This window comes from Capricornis sumatraensis, chromosome X (assembly GCF_032405125.1).
Source record: "Capricornis sumatraensis isolate serow.1 chromosome X, serow.2, whole genome shotgun sequence".
In the NCBI taxonomy this organism is placed as follows: domain Eukaryota; kingdom Metazoa; phylum Chordata; class Mammalia; order Artiodactyla; family Bovidae; genus Capricornis; species Capricornis sumatraensis.
Genome location: NC_091092.1, coordinates 107,303,303 through 107,321,592, shown reverse-complemented (window position 1 = coordinate 107,321,592; position 18,290 = coordinate 107,303,303). Strand labels below are relative to the sequence as shown.

Here is an 18,290-nt window from a genome sequence, read left to right as displayed (position 1 = left end):
ATCAAACCCACGTCTCTAGCTGCTCCTGCATTGGCAGGTGGATTCTCTACCACTGCGCCATCTGGGAAACCCTTTGAGGGAGAATGCTGCTGCTAAGTCGCTTCAGTCGTGTCTGACTCTGTGCAACCCCATAGATGGCAGCCCACCAGGCTCCTCTGTCCCTGGGATTCTCCAGGCAAGAAATTTGGAGTGGGTTGCCATTTCCTTCTCCATGAGGGAAAATGGACACATCTATATGGATGGCTAAGGTCTTTTGCTGTTTCCCTGAAACTTGCACAATACTGTTTATCAGCTATTCCCCCATACAAAATAAAAGGTTAAAAAAAAAAAAACAAGAAAAGCATGCATAAAATAATAGCTCAATATTGAAAGACATGCCTCGCTTTACCCCTTATCCCTGCCAACTACCATCCCATTTCTCTGGTCCCTCTTTATGGCAAAACAGCTTGAAAGTTTCTCTGTACTTATGCTCCTCACTTCTTATTATCTTTTTAATTGAAGTATAATTGACTTGGTAGCACTAGTGGTAAAATCCCACCTGCCAATGCAAGAGACACAGGAGACATGGGTTCGGTTCCTGGGTCGGGAAGATCCCCTGGAGGAGGGCATGGCAATCCACTCCAGTATTCTTGCCTAGAGAATACCTTGGCCAGAGGAGCTTGGTGAACTGCAGCCCATAGGACAGCAAAGTGATTCAGTTTTATATATATACACACACACATACACATGTATATATATTATATATTAGCTTCCTTTTTCATATGAGGGAAATCTCACTTAGAAATTTAAATAACTTTCCCTGTTTCACAGAACTATTGAATATCACATCATAAATTTAAACTTGTAAGTCTCAAATGCTTTACATTATATCATAGAGTATTCCTGCAGGTGAAGAGAGAGATTTTACACACACACACACAAAAAAAAACTTAGCAGTAAAGAAAACAAGAAAGGCATGGTAATTGATCAATAAGGGATATTTTTTTAATTGAAATTACTTTCTAAGAAACTATTCAGTTTCTGATTTTTTTTACAAAAACCTTAGTTATGTTTTCTATTTATAAGGAAAAATGAATATTAAGACTAGAGGGAGCATTCAGTTTAGTTCAGTTCAATCGCTTAGTCGTGTCCGACTCTTTGCGACCCCATGAATCACAGCACGCCAGGCCTCCCTGTCCATCAGCAACTCCCAGAGTTCACTCAAACTCATGTCCATCGAGTCGGTGATGCCATCCAGCCATCTCATCCTCTGTCATCCCCTTCTCCTCCTGCCCCCATTCCCTCCCAAAATCAGGGTCTTTTCCAATGAATCAACTCTTCACATGAAGTGGCCAAAGTATTGGAGTTTCAGCCTCAGCATCAGTCCTTCCAATGAACACCCAGGACTGGTCTCCTTTAGGATGGACTGGTTGGATCTCCTTGCAGTCCAAGGGACTCTCAAGAGTCTTCTCCAGCACCATACTTCAAAAGCATCAATTCTTCAGTGCTAAGCTTTCTTCCCAGTCCAACTCTCACATCCATACATGACCACTGGAAAAACCATAGCCTTGACTAGATGGACCTTTGTTGGCAAAGTAATGTCTCTGCTTTTCAATATGTTATCTAGGTTGGTCATAACTTTCCTTTCAAGGAGTAAGCGTCTTTTAATTTCATGGCTGCAGTCACCATCTGCAGTGATTTTGGAGCCCCAAAAAATAAAGTCTGACACTGTTTCCCCATCTATTTCCCATGAAGTGCTGCATTAAGATATTCTAAATACTAATGTAAATCTCAAAACCCTTCTGTCATCACTTTCAATAGTTATTCAGCATGTTGAAGGCCTTCAATAACAGAAAACTCTTTTTTGCTAATATATTCTTAGATTTTTAAAAAAGAAAACATAAAATTTTAACTTATAGGTGCTTACTTCATGGTGTAAAACTTACCTTAGCAGTCATATTTGTGTTGAATAACCCCAAAAATCTACTTTAAAAACATTGTATGTTTCATATTGAACATTTTTCTAAGAAACACAGGTTTGTATCTATTATGGCCTATACATGTAAATGTGACCTTCTCCTTAGTGTACTTTTGTACACTAGCCCTTTGTAATGGTGACTGCTTTGGACAAGTTCTTTATTAAATCTCAGACATTCAGTTCAGTTTAGTTGCTCAGTCGTGTCCAACTCTTTGCAACCCCATGAATGGCAGCACACCAGGCCTCCCTGTCCATCACCAACTCCCAGAGTTCACTCAGACTCACGTCCATCAAGTCAGTGATGCCATCCAGCCATCTCATCCTCTGTCGTCCACTTTTCCTCCTGCCCCCAATCCCTCCCAGCATCAGAGTCTTTTCCAATGAGTCAACTCTTTGCATGAGGTGGCCAAAGTACTGGAGTTTCAGCTTTAGCATCATTCCTTCCAAAGAAATCCCAGGGCTGATCTCCTTCAGAATGGACTAGTTGGATCTCCTTGCAGTCCAAAGGACTCTCAAGAGTCTTCTCCAACACCACAGTTCAAAAGCATCAATTCTTCTGTGCTCAGCCTTCTTCACAGTCCAACTCAGACATTAGCTAGCTCTATAAAAGATGGAGGTGTAAAGCTGCAAAATATGGGCTTCCCTGATGACACAGTGGTATAGAACCCACCCCCCTATGCAGGTGATGTGGGCTCGTTCTCTGGGTTGGAAAGATCCCCTGGAGAGAGAAATGGCAACCCACTCCGGTATGCTTGTCTGGGAAATCCCATGGACAGAGGAGCCTGGTGAGTTACAGTTCATGGGGTCACAAAGAGTCAGGCACAACAACTAAACAACAACAAAGCTGCAGTATTCTCTAATACTTCAGGAAGAAAGTTCCATTGCTGAAATGCCCTTCTTGCTCTTCAATAGATGTCCCCATTCAATACATGCACCTCAGTCAAAGAGGTACACATAGAAAAGGAAGAATGCTTTGTCCCTAGCTTTTCCATGATCATAGCAGTCAGAGTCAGTTTTCTCTTATCTGCCCTATGTTTTGAGAGCCTAGAATTAGAAATTCTCTAAGCAAGTTCAGTGTCATCCTACCTTAGCCTCTGAGATAACATAGAAGGAAATATAGTTTCATGTGTTAATTAGTTCGCTAGGGCTGTAACAACAAAATCCCATTCTGGGAGGATTAAACAAAATAAAATCATTTCTTCACATTTCTGGAGTCTGGGAGTTCAAAAGCAAGGGACCAGGATATTTTATTCCTTCTGAGGTATCTCTACTTGGCTTGTAGATGGTTGCCTTATCATTGTGTCCTTATGTGGTCTTTCTTGTGTGTGTTGAGCATCCATGTTATGCATCTGTTTGTCAAAATTCCCTTTTTTTTAAAGGGCACCAGTCAGACTTCATTAGAGCCCACCTTAACAGTCTTATTTTAACTTAACCATCTTTTTAAAGGCCTCATCTTTGAATACAATCACATTTGAGATACTGGCAATTGGGCATTCAAGATATGAGTTGAGGAGGAGGACATAATTCAGCCTATACTAATTGAAGAATCAATGAAAGAACTCTTACCACATTTGTCATTCTCTTCTCTTTTTTAGTGATAATTTTAAGATTATTAATAAACTACTTATTGAAAATATATTCAAGTAAAAAGTACACAGATCTCATGTGTGAAAGTGGTTAATGAAAAGCCATGTTCTTGACGACTTGATATTTTAAAAATGAAAACTTACATTCTTCTTTAAAATACATCACTAATAGTAGCAACATGAATGGACATAGAGATTCTCATACTGAGTGAAGTAAATTAGACAAAGATAAATATCATATGATATCACTTACATGTGGGATCTAAAAAAACATAGTACAGATGAACTTATTTACAAAACAAAAATGGACTCACAGACATAGAACACAGACTTATGGTTTCCAAAGTGGAAGACGATGTTGTTCTTGTTCAGTCCCTAAGTTGTGTCTGTCTCTGCAACCTTATGGACTGCAGCATGCCAGGCTTCCCTGTCCTTCACCATCTCCCAGAGTTTGCTCAAACTCATGTCCATTGAGTCAGTGATACTATCTCACCATCTCATCCTCTGTCATCCCCTTCTCTTCCTGCCTTCAGTCTTACCCAGTATCAGGGTCTTTTCTAATGAGTTGACTCTTTGCATCAGGTGGCCAAAGTATTGGAGCTTCAGCTTCAGCATTAGTCCTTCCAATGAATATTCAGGATTGATTTCCTTTAGGATTGACTGGTTTGATCTCCTTGCAGTCCAAGGGATTCTCAAGAGTCTTCTCCAACACCACAGTTCAAAAGCATCAAATTTCTTCAACACTCAGCCTTCTTTATGATCCAGCTCTCATATCCATACATGACTACTGGAAAAACCATAGCCTTGACTAGATGGACCTTTGTTGGCAAATGTCTCTGCTTTTTAATATGCTTTCTAGGTTGGTTATAGCTTTTCTTCCAAGGGGCAAGAATCTTTTAATTTCATGACTACAGTCACCATCTGCAGTGATTTTGGAGCCCGAGAAGATAAAGTCTGTCACTGTTTCCATTGTTTCTCCATCTATTTGCCATGAAGTGATGGGACCAGATGCCATGATCTTAGTTTTTTGAATGTTGAGTTTTAAGCCAGCTTTTTCAGTCTTCTCTTTCACTTTCATCAAGAAGCTCTTCGGTTCCTGTTCACTTTCTGCCATACGGATAGTGTCATCTGCATATCTGAGGTTATTGATATTTCTCCGGGCAATCTTGATTCCAGCTTGTGCTTCATCCAGCTTGGCATTTCACATGATGTACTCTGCAAACAAGTTAAATAAGCAAGGTGACATCTTCCTTGATGTGGAAGATGAAAGTGGAAGATGGGGAAGGGATAAATTCATCTTAGTTAAGTCACTCAGTCATGTCTGACTCTCTGCACCCCCAGGGACTGCAGCACGCCAGACCTCCCTGCCCATCCTGTCTTTTTGCCTTTTCATACTGTTCATGGGGTTCTCAAGGCAAGAATACTGAAGTGGTTTGCCATTCCCTTCTCCAGAAGGGATAAATTAGGACTATAGAATTAACAAACACACATTGCCATATATAAAATAAACAACAAGATCCTTCTGTATAGCACAGGGGGCTCTATACAATATCTTATAATAAACTGATGGAATAGAATTAAAAAAAAAGAATGTAGATATATATGTGTGTGCTAAGTCACCTCAGTCATGTCTGACTCTTTGTGACCCTATGACTATAGCCCGCCAGGCTCCTCTGTCCATAGGATTCTCTAGGCAAGAATACCGGAATGGGTTGCCATGCCCTCTTCCAGGGGATCTTCACAGCCTGGGGATGGAACCTGCATCTCTTACATCACCTGCATTGGCAGGCAGATTCTTTACCACTAGCTCTACCTGGTAAGCCCCATAGATAGATAGATAGATACACATTTATGCGTATAATTGAATCACTTTGCTGTATACTTGAAATTAACATGAAATTGTAAATCAACTGTACTTCAGTTTAAAAAAATAAATAGACATTTGACAGAAGTATAACTAAATAACCGGAGAAGGCAATGGCACCCCACTCCAGTACTCTTGCCTGGAAAATCCTATGGATGGAGGAGCCTGGTAGGCTGCAGTCCATGGGGTCGCTGAGGGTCGGACACGACTGAGCGACTTCACTTTGACTTTTTACTTTCATGCATTGGAGAAGGAAATGGCAACCCACTCCAGTGTTCTTGTCTGGAGAATCCCAGGGACAGGGGAGCCTGGTGGGCTGCCATCTATGGGGTTGCACAGAGTCGGACACGACTGAAGTGACTTAGCAGTTAGCATAAATAAATAAATTAAATAAACCACTATAACAAAAGTAATAGTTATCATTTAGGATGCTAGTATGTTTAAATATAGACTTCCTTGGTAGCTCAGTGGTCAAGAACCTGCCTGCCAGTGTAGGAGACCCAGGTTCAATCCCTGGGTCATGAAGATTCCATGGAGAAGGAAACGTCAACCCCCTCAGTATTCTTGCCTGGGAAATCCCCTGGACAGAGGAGCCTGGCAGGCTACACACAGTCCATGGGGTCAGACACAACTTTAGCGACTAAACAACAACATGTTTAAGTGTCTCTGATTTCCTGACATGGGCTATTTCTAATTCCATGCTAAATATTAGAAATTATGTTGTAGAGAGTAATAGTGTAATACCACTAAAGTGATTAAAAATTAATCTCCCAAGATGAAATACTTTCATTACTAAAATGAGGATTATGTTCACTTTAAACTCTTGAGAAGATTTTCTTCTAAGAAGGCAGGAAACCTCATAGCCATTAAAGCATTATACAGCTTCTATATTTCAAATTGGAGATCAGTGCATAAATATTTCTATTACCTTTAATCTAAAGAGCAGTCAAAATAGCGGAATTAAAATACACTGAATAAAATTTGAATGCTAATTGCAACTAGGCCATAACAGATTTCAAAAGCAAAACAGTAATAGTGATAATACAATGAATGCCACTCTTTTCAATATTTCTCAGATGCTAAGCATAATATATTATCAGGGTTTCAAAAATTCTGTAAATAATATATACCTCTCTCATAAAGTGCATAAAATCACTTATGTGTAATAAAATATGCATATTTTCTCCAAAATGATTATTAGGGTTTTGAACCTCTAGAATGGTAACTGTAATAGAAAAAGGAAAATACATCTGTAGTTAGTTTGTGTAGTTACTGTATGGAAATAAAGTAAAACACCAAAAGATCAGCTTAGAAAATGTTTTGAGTGCAGAATACATTTGATTAGCTTGCGTAATCTAATGAATGTAGTAATCATCATACTAACTAGATTTCCTAGTCAGATGATAGAAACAATTGATGTGGTTTCTCCCAGCTTCCTGCTAAACACATGTGTAGATATTTAAATGAGCTTCTAGCAATACTGAAAACTAAGACTGGCTGAAAAACCTATTCCAAGAACCTATAAGCACCTAATATAATGCTCAAATGAAAAAATAAAGGCCCTATCATTGATCTTGAATTGATCATGAATGGACAAAAATGGCTATTATCTCTAAAGTGTTAATGTAGGATGATCCCATTAAAAGTACTGCTTGCCAGGCCATCCCCTTCTTGGAGTTAAGTATTCCTTTGAAATTTGGAAAAAAAAATGTTTTGTTATAATGAGCTGAAGGAGGAGACAGTTAGTCCTAGCAGAAAATAAAGCATCTATAATTAAAACAACATGGTACTTACACATGATGAGAAATCTAGGGACTGCAGAAAAAGACCAAAATATATATGAAAAGGCCATGAAGGTGGCATTTCCAATCACTGAACTTTTTGTTTTAGTTTTTATTGAGATATAGTGGCTTTACAATGTTGTGTTAGTTTTGGGTGTACAGCAAAGTGAATCAACTTTACATATACATATATCCCCTCTTTTTTAGATTTCTTTTCTATTTAGGTCACCACAGAACATTGAGTAGAATTCCCTGTACTATACAGTCAATTCTCCTTAGTTATCTATCTTATACATATTATTGTATATAAGTCACTCCCAATTTCCAATTTACCCCAACCATGTTCTCCTTGATATTCATAAGTTTGTTCTCTACATTTGTGTTTTTATTTCTGCTTTGCAAGCAAGTTCATCCATGTCGTTTTTCTGGATTCCATGTATAAGCAATAGTATCCAATATTTGGATAACTAGTCTCATACAGAAAATCAACAACCTTGAATGCATTCTTCATCCCTTCCACATGGATAAATTACAAATGGATTGAATATTTAACTATAAGGATGAAAACATATAGATCTTAGAAGTAAACATGAGTCAGATTCTTTATAAGATAGAAATGTGGACGGCTTTCCTGTCTCTGCTCAAAGTATTGCAAAAGACAATGGGAAAACCAAGGAAATAAAAATTATTTATGAGACATGGAATGAATCTGATAAATTCCCAAAGTTCTTATCAATGCTGAGTTTCAGTCATTTCTTGGAAGTTTATTAACATGATAGTAATTCTTACTCTTCAAACATGTAATAATAAAGAAATATATGGTTAATTCAGTAAGGAACTGTGATTCTACTTGTAGACTGGTATTGGTTTTACTATAATTATGGACTGGTATTAGTTCTTCTTGTAGACTGGTGTTCTACTTGTAGACTGGTGGAAAGTTGCAGCCACAAATAGCCTACTAGATTTTTAATTAAATGGGCTTATTATAGGATTATCTTTCATTTCAAATATTATAAGAAAGCATGATGTTAGCAACCAAGTATCCTTTGTATCTTTGTCTTAACTCCTTACACTATCTGAATGTCTGAGTTTATTTTTATTTATTTCTGGTGGGTAATATACTTTTGTAAGAGTGAATGATCATTTTGAAACTTGCCCTGAGACTCATGTATGGTTTATTTGACTCAGCTTTGCTGTTTTTATCATATTCCAGCTTTTTATCCTAGCCTATTCTGGCTCTTGCTGTTTTTATTTATTTGAATGCAATGATTCATTGAAAATATAGAACTTATAAAGACAGAGTTGAAGATAGAAATTTCTCATATATATTAGTAAACACCACTGTCTTTCATTGGAACTTTGGGCAAGTTGTTTAACCAAATTGTCTCAATATCTCCATCTTAAATGAGAAACATAATACACTGTGTCAGACTTTATTTTGGGGGGCTTCAAAATCACTGCAGATGGTGATTGCAGCCAGGAAATTCAGTTCAGTTCAGTTCAGTCCCTCAGTCGTGTCTGACTCTTTGTGACCCCATGAATCGCAGCACTCCAGGCCTCCCTGTCCATCACCATCTCCCAGAGTTCACTCAGACTCATGTCCATCGAGTCCGTGAGTCCAACTCTCACATCCATGCATGACCACAGGAAAAACCATAGCCTTGACTAGACGGACCTTAGTCGGCAAAGTAATGTCTGAGTTAGACTGTGAAGAAGGCTGAGCGCCGAAGAGTTGATGCTTTTGAACTGTGGTGTTGGAGAAGACTCTTGAGAGTCCCTTGGACTGCAAGGGGATCCAACCAGTCCATTCTGAAGGAGGTCAGCCCTGGGATTTCTTTAGAAGGAATGATGCTAAAGCTGAAACTCCAGTACTTTGGCCACCTCATGCAAAGAGTTGACTCATTAGAAAAGACTCTGATTCTGGGAAGGATTGGGGGCAGGAGGAGAACGGGACGACAGAGGATGAGATGGCTGGATGGCATCACGGACTCAATGGACGTGAGTCTGAGTGAACTCTGGGAGTTGGTGATGGACAGGGAGGCCTGGCGTGCTACGATTCATGGGGTCTCAAAGAGTCAGACACGACTGAGCGATTGAACTCAACTGATGGTGATTTTGGAGAATGAAATGAGATGTCATGTGAAAAATACTTAGCACAGAGCCTGACATATAGTCAACAGTGAATAAATACTAATTAATAATCATATTGATTATTGGTTATTGTTAAGTGTGATTATACACCTTAGAAAATTTTTATTTCCTGAAGCAATAAAAATTTTTAATTTATAAGAATTTTGAGTTGAAATATTTTGTAGAGGGGCCATTTTCTATTTGCTTTTTTGATATTCTTTATAGTTTAGTAGAGTATTCACAAAATGGCCTTGAATATCTTCAATCTAAAACAAAGAATTTTAAAAATATATAGTCATTAATCCCTCATTTTCTTGTAAATAGTGTTACTCTTCAAAATGAAAGAAGACACCAATCACTTGGAAACCTTCAGTGTTATAAATGGCCAGAAGCTCACTAGTCTTCTAACCTCTCAATACTAGTCCATTGGTAAAGGGGTTTTTTCTAAGTCTCATGACCATCTGTTTATAGATCTCTTGAGCTGCTACTTAAATATGCAGCTTTGCGACCTCAGCTCAGACTGAACAAATCAGCATCTCTCTAGTTGGGGCTTAGCAAACTCCATGTCTAACAATTTTTTTTGCATGTAGCACTTAAGCAAAGCAAAGGCTAATTTTTTTTAATTCATTATAATGTAGAAAATGTTGTCAGTTTTTCTGTCTTCTGATTTTTACAACCTGAGGTGGATGCCTCTTTCTTTCATGAATAAGCTTTAGCTTCCTTCATGGATCAGTTAGAGAAATAAACAGTTTACTGGTAGCCATTTTGGAGCTCCAGGCAGAAATGTGGAACTATTATGGTCTAGAAAAAAAAATACACACAAAAATTGAAAGGTCAAAGGCTCATAGGTTTTATGGTTCTTTTATCGCTCTGGGAAACTTAAGCTAAAACTATCAACAGTTCTTCAGTTCTTCTGTCCTCTTCAGGAGAACCTTCTTGCCTCAGGATAAAATGTGTTTTTTTTAAAAAATTGATGACATTTGAGGAAACTTAGTGAAGCCAGTAAAGTACACTTATAATTTATCATATTTTTTTGTTCAGGAGTGATTTTGAAAAATTTAGATAATCAGTAAGGAGAGGTTACTTCCGTTGTTAAAGTTATATTCTAAAATGTTTACCACATTAGAACTTTTTTTTTTTTTTTAAACAGGAATTGCATTGCCTCCTAAAGGAACTCTGGATATCCAGGTGTTATTTATGCCCCAGGTTATGAGATTACAAAACACAATGGTCCTTATTCAAATGAGGAAGGCCAGTGGAAAAAAATGGTTTGTTGACAATTTTATGGAATTGCACCCAGAGGTGAAAAGGTAACATTTAAATAGGACATTGAAGGAATATGATTTCATTTTGACTGGCATTGATTGATCCAGTTTCTTTTATATGTTATGCAATGTAAAGTTCATGAGGTTATGCTCTCTGAAGTATTGAATTGTATATGGTTAGAGGAGGAAAATATATTTGTTATAGGGGGATTGTATATATCTTGCTGATTTGAAGTTCTGAGTGAGGAACAAGTCAATCTTAAGTATTGTATCAATGAATCACAGTCAGATACAGTCAAATACAAAGCCTCCTTTTTGAGTCTATATCTACAGAACAACCTGGATCAGCCTGTCTGGGCAAAGTATAGCATTTATGCTGATGTACACCAAGTGATGGCACCGTGCCAGCTATATGACATCCTGATGAAATATTGCCACGACTAGGTGTGCTGTGTCATTGCCAGAGAGCATGTTACTTGTCCCCTCTCTGCTTAGCTGAAATGTAAGCAGACTCCAGTACTGATGCAAAATTTAAATGTTTTCTCTTCTTTTATAATTTAATTAAACAATGGTCTAGAAGCCTTAATTCAAAGGAAATTCTTACTTTGTCTTATGTGTACATATTTCTTCTTCACATTCAAAACCCTCTTTTCTGTAGGCTCATTAATGTCCATTCTGCCAGGATTTCACCACTCCTGCAGTCAAGACTGCAGACATGATCTGGGTAAAATGAAAATGAGGAGGCCGTTGTTCAAAAAGTATTAAGACTTTTAAGACATTAAATAAACATGAGCAATTCCAAGTGTGGAGTTCTTGTGCTGTTGAACAAGTCATATGCTGGTGAAGCTGGTCCTGCCTGTTGTGTCTTATGTCCCATCTTTAATAAGAAAAATCTATTTTCAACAACAATCAAAATCATTTTCTAGTATCGCTGTCCTCCTGGTGGTGTCTGATGGACTTTGAATAATTTTACAAATGCCCCTTTTGTTTTAACTGGTAGCCTCCAAAAGTACCGTCCCCATTACTTTCTGAAGTCCCATATTTAACGGCACTTTTTGTTTTGTGCTTTTCCTATCCAATTTAGAGTGTAACCCATGGAAACTGTATTACCTCTTTTTAATCACGGTTTAGTCACATCAGTAAATATTAATACCAATACAGTCGTCCTTCAGTATCCTTGGGGGATGGATTCCAAGAGCCCCATGGATACCAAAATCCATTGCTGCTCAAGTCCATTACATAAAACGGCATAGAATTTGCATATAACCTATACACATCCTCCCATATACTTTAAATCACCTCTGCTGCTGTATTGTGCTCAGTCGTGTCTCTTCTGTGACCCTATGGGCTGTAGCTTGCCAGGCTACTCTGTCCATGGGATTTCCCAGGCAAGGATCTTGGAGTGGGTTGCCATTTCCTCCTCCAGGGGATTTTCCAGACCCAGGGATGGAGCTGTGTCTCCTGCATCTCCTAAATGGGCAGGTGGATTCTTTACCACTAACACCACTTGGGAAGCCCTTAAATCACCTCTGTGTTATTATAATGCCTAATACAATGTAAATGCTATGTAAATAGAAGTTGTTTTTTTTTTAACTTTCCAGAATTTCTTTCTTTTCTTTTTTTTTTTTTAATACTTTCAGTTCATGGTTGGTTGAATCTGTGGATTCAGAACCCACAGATATGGAGGGCCAGCTGCTATACCAACCTTTGAATGTAGGGAAAAGAGTTCTTCAGTTGTAACTTGGATCTGGCAATGATTGTACTAGTTTTCTTTGTGATGATTTCCCAAGGTTTGGTTTGAAATGTTTATAAAAATCAGCATTTGCAGAAAATGTTTTTTATTTCATACTTAGTTTCTCTCCACCGAAGTTTAAATTTATAAGCTTTGTTTAAAGTATCATTAGGTCACTAAAAATGTGTTATTTTATACTGATACTGAAAGTGTTTATGCTTTTATTCACTCTTAATAATTTAATTTCTAATCAGGGATTTGGGACTAGACAGTGAAGAAATCTTAGAAATACGCTGGATATACCCTATTATTGGACTCCCACAGACATCACCTCCTGAAAGCCCACGAAGTAAGTATATCTTACAGACAGAGAACACTAGGATTTTCAGGGGTCTTAGAGACCCTCTAATCACATCTCTTCTTTGTACAAGCAAGAAAATCCAGGTTCAGAGAAAGTAGGTTTAAAGTCACCCAGCTCTGTTGGTGGGAACGCAAGGACTGAATCTAGTCTCTTAACAGTAAGTTCAATGATCTTTTCACAAAACTATACCATTTCCTGTTGTTCTTACTGTTGGTGAAACCTACCAATCAGCTAAGATTGAAATAACATCAACTTCAGACCCCTTTATTTAACAGTCTTTGATGCACTCTGAGCCCTGTACTAGATTTGTAAGATTCCTAGGTACTGGGCTTCTGGGATTACATTTAATCACCATATTCTGGCTTCTGTGTAACTCATGGGGACAATGATTCCTCTGTTAGTTTTCCTAATACAAATCTTTGATTTTGTTCTCCAAAAACTAGTCAGAATATACTACTGAGGTGTCAGGGAGGTTTGCTTTGCCACCACATATGCAACATCAAATCTCTACTCTTAAAATGCCTTTTTCTCAATGACACCTTTTTTCCTCCACATACTCCAGACTTGTCTCAAGTTTCTGTATGTTCTCTTTCCTTAACACTCTTCACTTCTTCTGCATACTTTGATGTTCCCATTTTCTTCCCAGGGTCAGTGTAAGAATTCCTCTTAAATAACCAGCACAATTCCTCTTAGATAACCATAGGGTGAAATTTAGTATCCCAACCTCTTACCAGGCTCTAGGCATAGTTCTTCATAAGTAAGAATCACTGAATTGCACAGCAAAGGGATATCTGTTTTCAATCTCCACCTTGAACAACAGAAATAAGCTGTAAGAAGTCTTGAAATTTTGAATTTTCCTTCTCCTTCCAATACCAGTCTTTGCTAGTGAAAAAGGACTTGTCTTTACTGGCATAAATTATGTCACCACACTTAGAAGAGAAAATAGCAAGTTTTGCTTGTGAATAACAGCATTTCCCCAGATACACTGGTTATAAAGGAAGAACAAGATTATATATTTCCTTATGGAGTTTAATTTTAAGTGGAGTGAAAATCCACATACCTAACAATTCCTTTGACAATAAATGTCATTTGTTTTCCTCGAAGTATTTTTATTCTTGTGCTAAAAAAACTATCAACACATAAATATTTCACATACACTAAATTATCTTCAGAATGGTTCACAAACATGTCAAAATATTTTTTTATTTCCATCTAGGACATAGTAGTTTGTATACTTTCCATAGTGCTGAGCAGTTTAAAATTTATAATAGTCTTCCGATCAGTGATGTAATACAGCCTAGACATTACTCTGTTGGAATTCTAACAGCAGTATTGCTCGTGTCTACTCCAGATACTGTTTTTTTTCCCCCCAGATTAAAGATTTAGGGCAGATTTTTAGAAGTCTAAAATAAAGCCTATGAGAAAATAAAAACATAAATTTCTTGCACCGTTGTCTTCAATAGAGGTTAAATATACTTCGAAAACATAGACATTTTCTATCAAGTCACTTCTCTTGGTAATTATTTTTTTTCAAGTAAATGTGAGTTCTGTAAATAGCCTGTGTTATATTAGCACAACCAAGTGAACATCTGTGTTCTGAGCAGATTGTATAGTAGTTATTAAATCATTTTACCAAAAGTCTAAAACCTATTCTAGTAATTCTTTTTCTCTACAAATGCCCTTGAGAAACAAATGGGTAAGATTTTATAAATAAATATTATTTACTCTGTACAATCCATTCTTCATTCCTAAGAACACATCGGAAATAACCCATTGCTTTCCCTGCTCAACTGTATCACCATCAATGTTTGTTGTTTCTTTTCTTTTTTTCTATGTTTATCTATAACCCAGATTATTCTCAAGCCCAGGGTACTTTTGTTGCACTGTGAGCCACCTTTTATCTTTGTGCATTCTAATCTGCTCCTGTCCATTGAGGTAGATAATTGGAAAAGGGCTGCACTCCCTATCACAGTGTAAAGACAATGGAATGTGAATCCATTGTGATTTAGTAATGCTGGTCCTGCTAGGGCACTAATTACCTAAGGACTTATAGGACAAGACCAGTGACATGATACTAATTGTAACTTTGATCACACTAATTTCCGATTTAGTGCTCTAAAACTGAAGCTAATTATAACCAGAAAAGCTTGTACATTTTCTTCAGCCATTTCAACCCACTTAATTTACATCTAACTTTGTACCCCGTTGTACATTTCACATAATTAATTCTAAGTCCAAAATGTTCAGTATCAACCTGTAAATTTAAGAACTAAAATAAAATTTATTTTAATTATTTATTTCCTGTAGGTGTGGTACATATTGCAAAAACACATAAATCTGCTGACATTATCCAGTTTTGCAGTTCCGATGAACATATTATCTTTCTTTACTGTACAGCAGGAACTAGTACAACATTGTAAAGCACTATATTCTAATAAAATTATTTTAAAATATGTTATTAGTGATGTCATAAAAGCATAGAGTAATATATTTCAAAAGGTTTTTTAATATTATGATTCACTTCTTTATCTCATATTCATTTTGTCCTGTGTGCATCTGAACTGATAAAATATAACATTTGATATATTTTAGAGAAATATGGACTCTAGTATACATGGCCTCATAATATTATAGAGATAGTGCCAGCATAGTAACATTCCTTTATAAAATTATTAGCTATATATAGATATAATATTTTGGTTACTCACAAGACTCAATAACACATCTGAAATTTATATAAGAAAATGTTGGAGTTTAATATATAGAGAGAAATATATAAAGTTACATTAATTTAATGTTTAATGCTGTAAATTAAATTAATATGTAATAATGGTTAATATTATTTTAAAATAAATAATTACAGTTTTATTTTTAACCCCTAAATAGTGTATTTTGTAAATTTAAAAGCAATTCACACATGGAAATTAAAATATTTTACTTAAATAATTTAAGTACATTTCAAGGTGCATGTACTATTATTTTTAGTTAAATATTAATTAAATTAATATTTTTAATTTAGGAGATAATAAGACATATTCTAAAAGTATTGTAAAATAAATATTATAGGACTTTAAAAAAATTATTTGAAAGTATTTGCTGTAGTATTTTTATTTAAGTAAAGTTTGGTATTTACCATAATAAGCTTACAAATAGCTGAAAAATCTAGTCCCTGAATCACATTTCTGCATCTTAATGTAATCTTCTGTACTTTGCTGTGTATCTTCTAGATTTATCTCTTGTCATGCTGTTTTTACATATTATTTAATATTCATGTTGCTTCCAAAATGTCAGTGTATATAGATACTGAATGAGGATATGTGTGTTAATACCAGATGCAATGACATGCCAAAGTCTGCCAAAGGGACTTCTATTTTTCATAGCATAATTCATTTTTTTCTATCTCAAGAACAATCAAATAGCCCATTAATCAAATTAACTGAAAGTATTTCTCTCCTGTAGTTGTCATAAAATGTCAGGCCAGAAAGAGGCTAGAAGAGGAGGTGGAAGTCACACTGGATGGAGATTTTTGGGGAGAAAATCCTATCTTAGACCTGTCAGACTTTACAGTGATTGCAAAAAGAAAATCATATGCATATTATGAAGACAGAGGAGGTAAGAGAACACAGTCATGGGGATAAAAAATTATAATAAATAAAAACTCAATTTCCTTAAATTTCAGATTGCTGATTACTCAGTTACATGAAAATCGATGCCCATTTATTTCTCATTTACAGTTAGTGTCCAAATGAGTGTTATTTTTGTCCTCTTTACATAGTAGTTTTCTGCAAATGACAGTAGTTATGGTTATTAATGGATTTATAAGAATAGATTCAGGTTATGTCATCAGTGAGGAAAGAAAAAAATGTAATAACTGTAATTTTCATTTCTTTCAACTTTAGTTTCTTACTTTATTCTTTTTTTCTGATTTATGGAATGTGATTAAAGCCATGGCTGTAGCTTTAAATTTGAAAGAATGACCTTGAATAAAATATTTCTTATTTAAAGAGATAGAAAAATTGGCATAAATTAGATGCAATGCCCAAATATATATTTTTTATAATAATCCCTCTGACATTTGGCATCTTAAACAAGACATTTCAAAAAGTTATATGATGGTCTGGCAAAATCAACTCTCAATGATACAAACTTTGGTTTTCGGCCATCTTCCACATGAAATAAAGTAGAAAGTTCCTATTCACATTGAAAGGGAAATTCCCTTAACAATCATTTTATTAGTATGAAGGGGAGAAATCTTTATGTATTATTTATAAAGGAAAGTAACCACAAAATTAAGTATGAAATGCCTTGCAGAATCAAAATATCTTCTCTAGTTTTCTTATTTTGGTCTATCGTTTTTTACTTTGATCTCACTACTATCATCTCTGTGTCTAATTATTTCAATGATGAGAGAATGTAAATGAGGTATAACAAAAGGGAGAGTATACAAGCGTATAGAGAGGATATACAATAGTAAAATAATTTTTACTTCTTTATAATATTTCTACTAAGTAATAAATTCTCATTTTAAATGATTAAAGACATTTCTGATGAATATGAATAGCAGTCCCTCAGCTCAACTTAGTCCCACTCAGATGGTGTTCAGTTCAGTTCAGTTCAGTCGCTCAGTTGTGTCCGACTGTTTGCGACCCCATGAATCACAGCACGCCAGGCCTCCCTGTCCATCACCAACTCCTGGAGTTTACGCAAACCATGTCCATTGAGTCAGTGATGCCATCCAGCCATCTCATCCTCTGTCATCCCCTTTTCCTCCTGTCCCCAATCCCTCCCAGAATCAGGGTCTTTTCCAGTGAGTCAACTCTCCACATGAGGTGGCCAAAGTATTGGAGTTTCAGCCTCAGCATCAGTCCTTCCAATGAACACCCAGGACTGGTCTCCTTTAGGATGGACTGGTTGGATCTCCTTGCAATCCAACAGACTCTCAAGAGTCTTCTCCAACACCACAGTTCAAAAGCATCAATTCTTCGGCACTCAGCTTTCTTCCCAGTCCAACTCTCACATCCATACATGACCACAGGAAAAACCATAGCCTTGACTAGACAGACCTTTGTTGGCAAATTAATGTCTCTGCCTTTTAAGATGCTATCTAGGTTAGTCATATGGTGTTAGAATATAATAAATTTGAAATATACCCTCTCATACCTCCAACCATACTTGAGTGATGGAAGCTTGTTAGGAATGTAACCAGCTATTTTAACCAAGACCAATTAATAGTGACAAACAAGGCAGGCATCTTTTTCTTTCACATGTGAGCGTGGACTTGGGCATGGTTTAGGGAGTGCAATGCCTCTGCCCCCTGTGATTACCAGGCATTCAGGTCCTTTGGGGGCTTCCCTTGTGGCTCAGCTGGTAAGCAATCTGCCTGCAATGTGGGAGACCTGGGTTCAATCCGTGGGTTGGGAAGATCCCTTGGAGAAGGGAAAGGCTACCCACTCCAGTATTCTGGAGTCCATGGGGTTGCAAAGAGTCGGACACGACTGAGCGACTTTCACTTTCAGGTCCTTTTTTCTTGTTGCTCCACCATCCACCAAGTTGTCCTCATCTGCATCATCGATTCTACAGTCACATCCTCAGTAAATAACAAGCTGGTTCCTTT

General features: G+C 36.8%; 1 protein-coding gene across 1 annotated transcript in view; it reads left to right on the top strand.

The window, feature by feature from the left end:
* The window catches only part of CFAP47 (cilia and flagella associated protein 47), a 504,236-nt gene that overhangs the window by 433,560 nt on the left and 52,386 nt on the right, over nt 1–18,290 (top strand). The window contains exons 60-62 of the mRNA XM_068963234.1: nt 10,469–10,628; nt 12,570–12,664; nt 16,136–16,288. Coding sequence (XP_068819335.1) covers nt 10,469–10,628; nt 12,570–12,664; nt 16,136–16,288 — 408 coding nt within the window. The remainder of the gene's footprint in view (nt 1–10,468; nt 10,629–12,569; nt 12,665–16,135; nt 16,289–18,290) is intronic.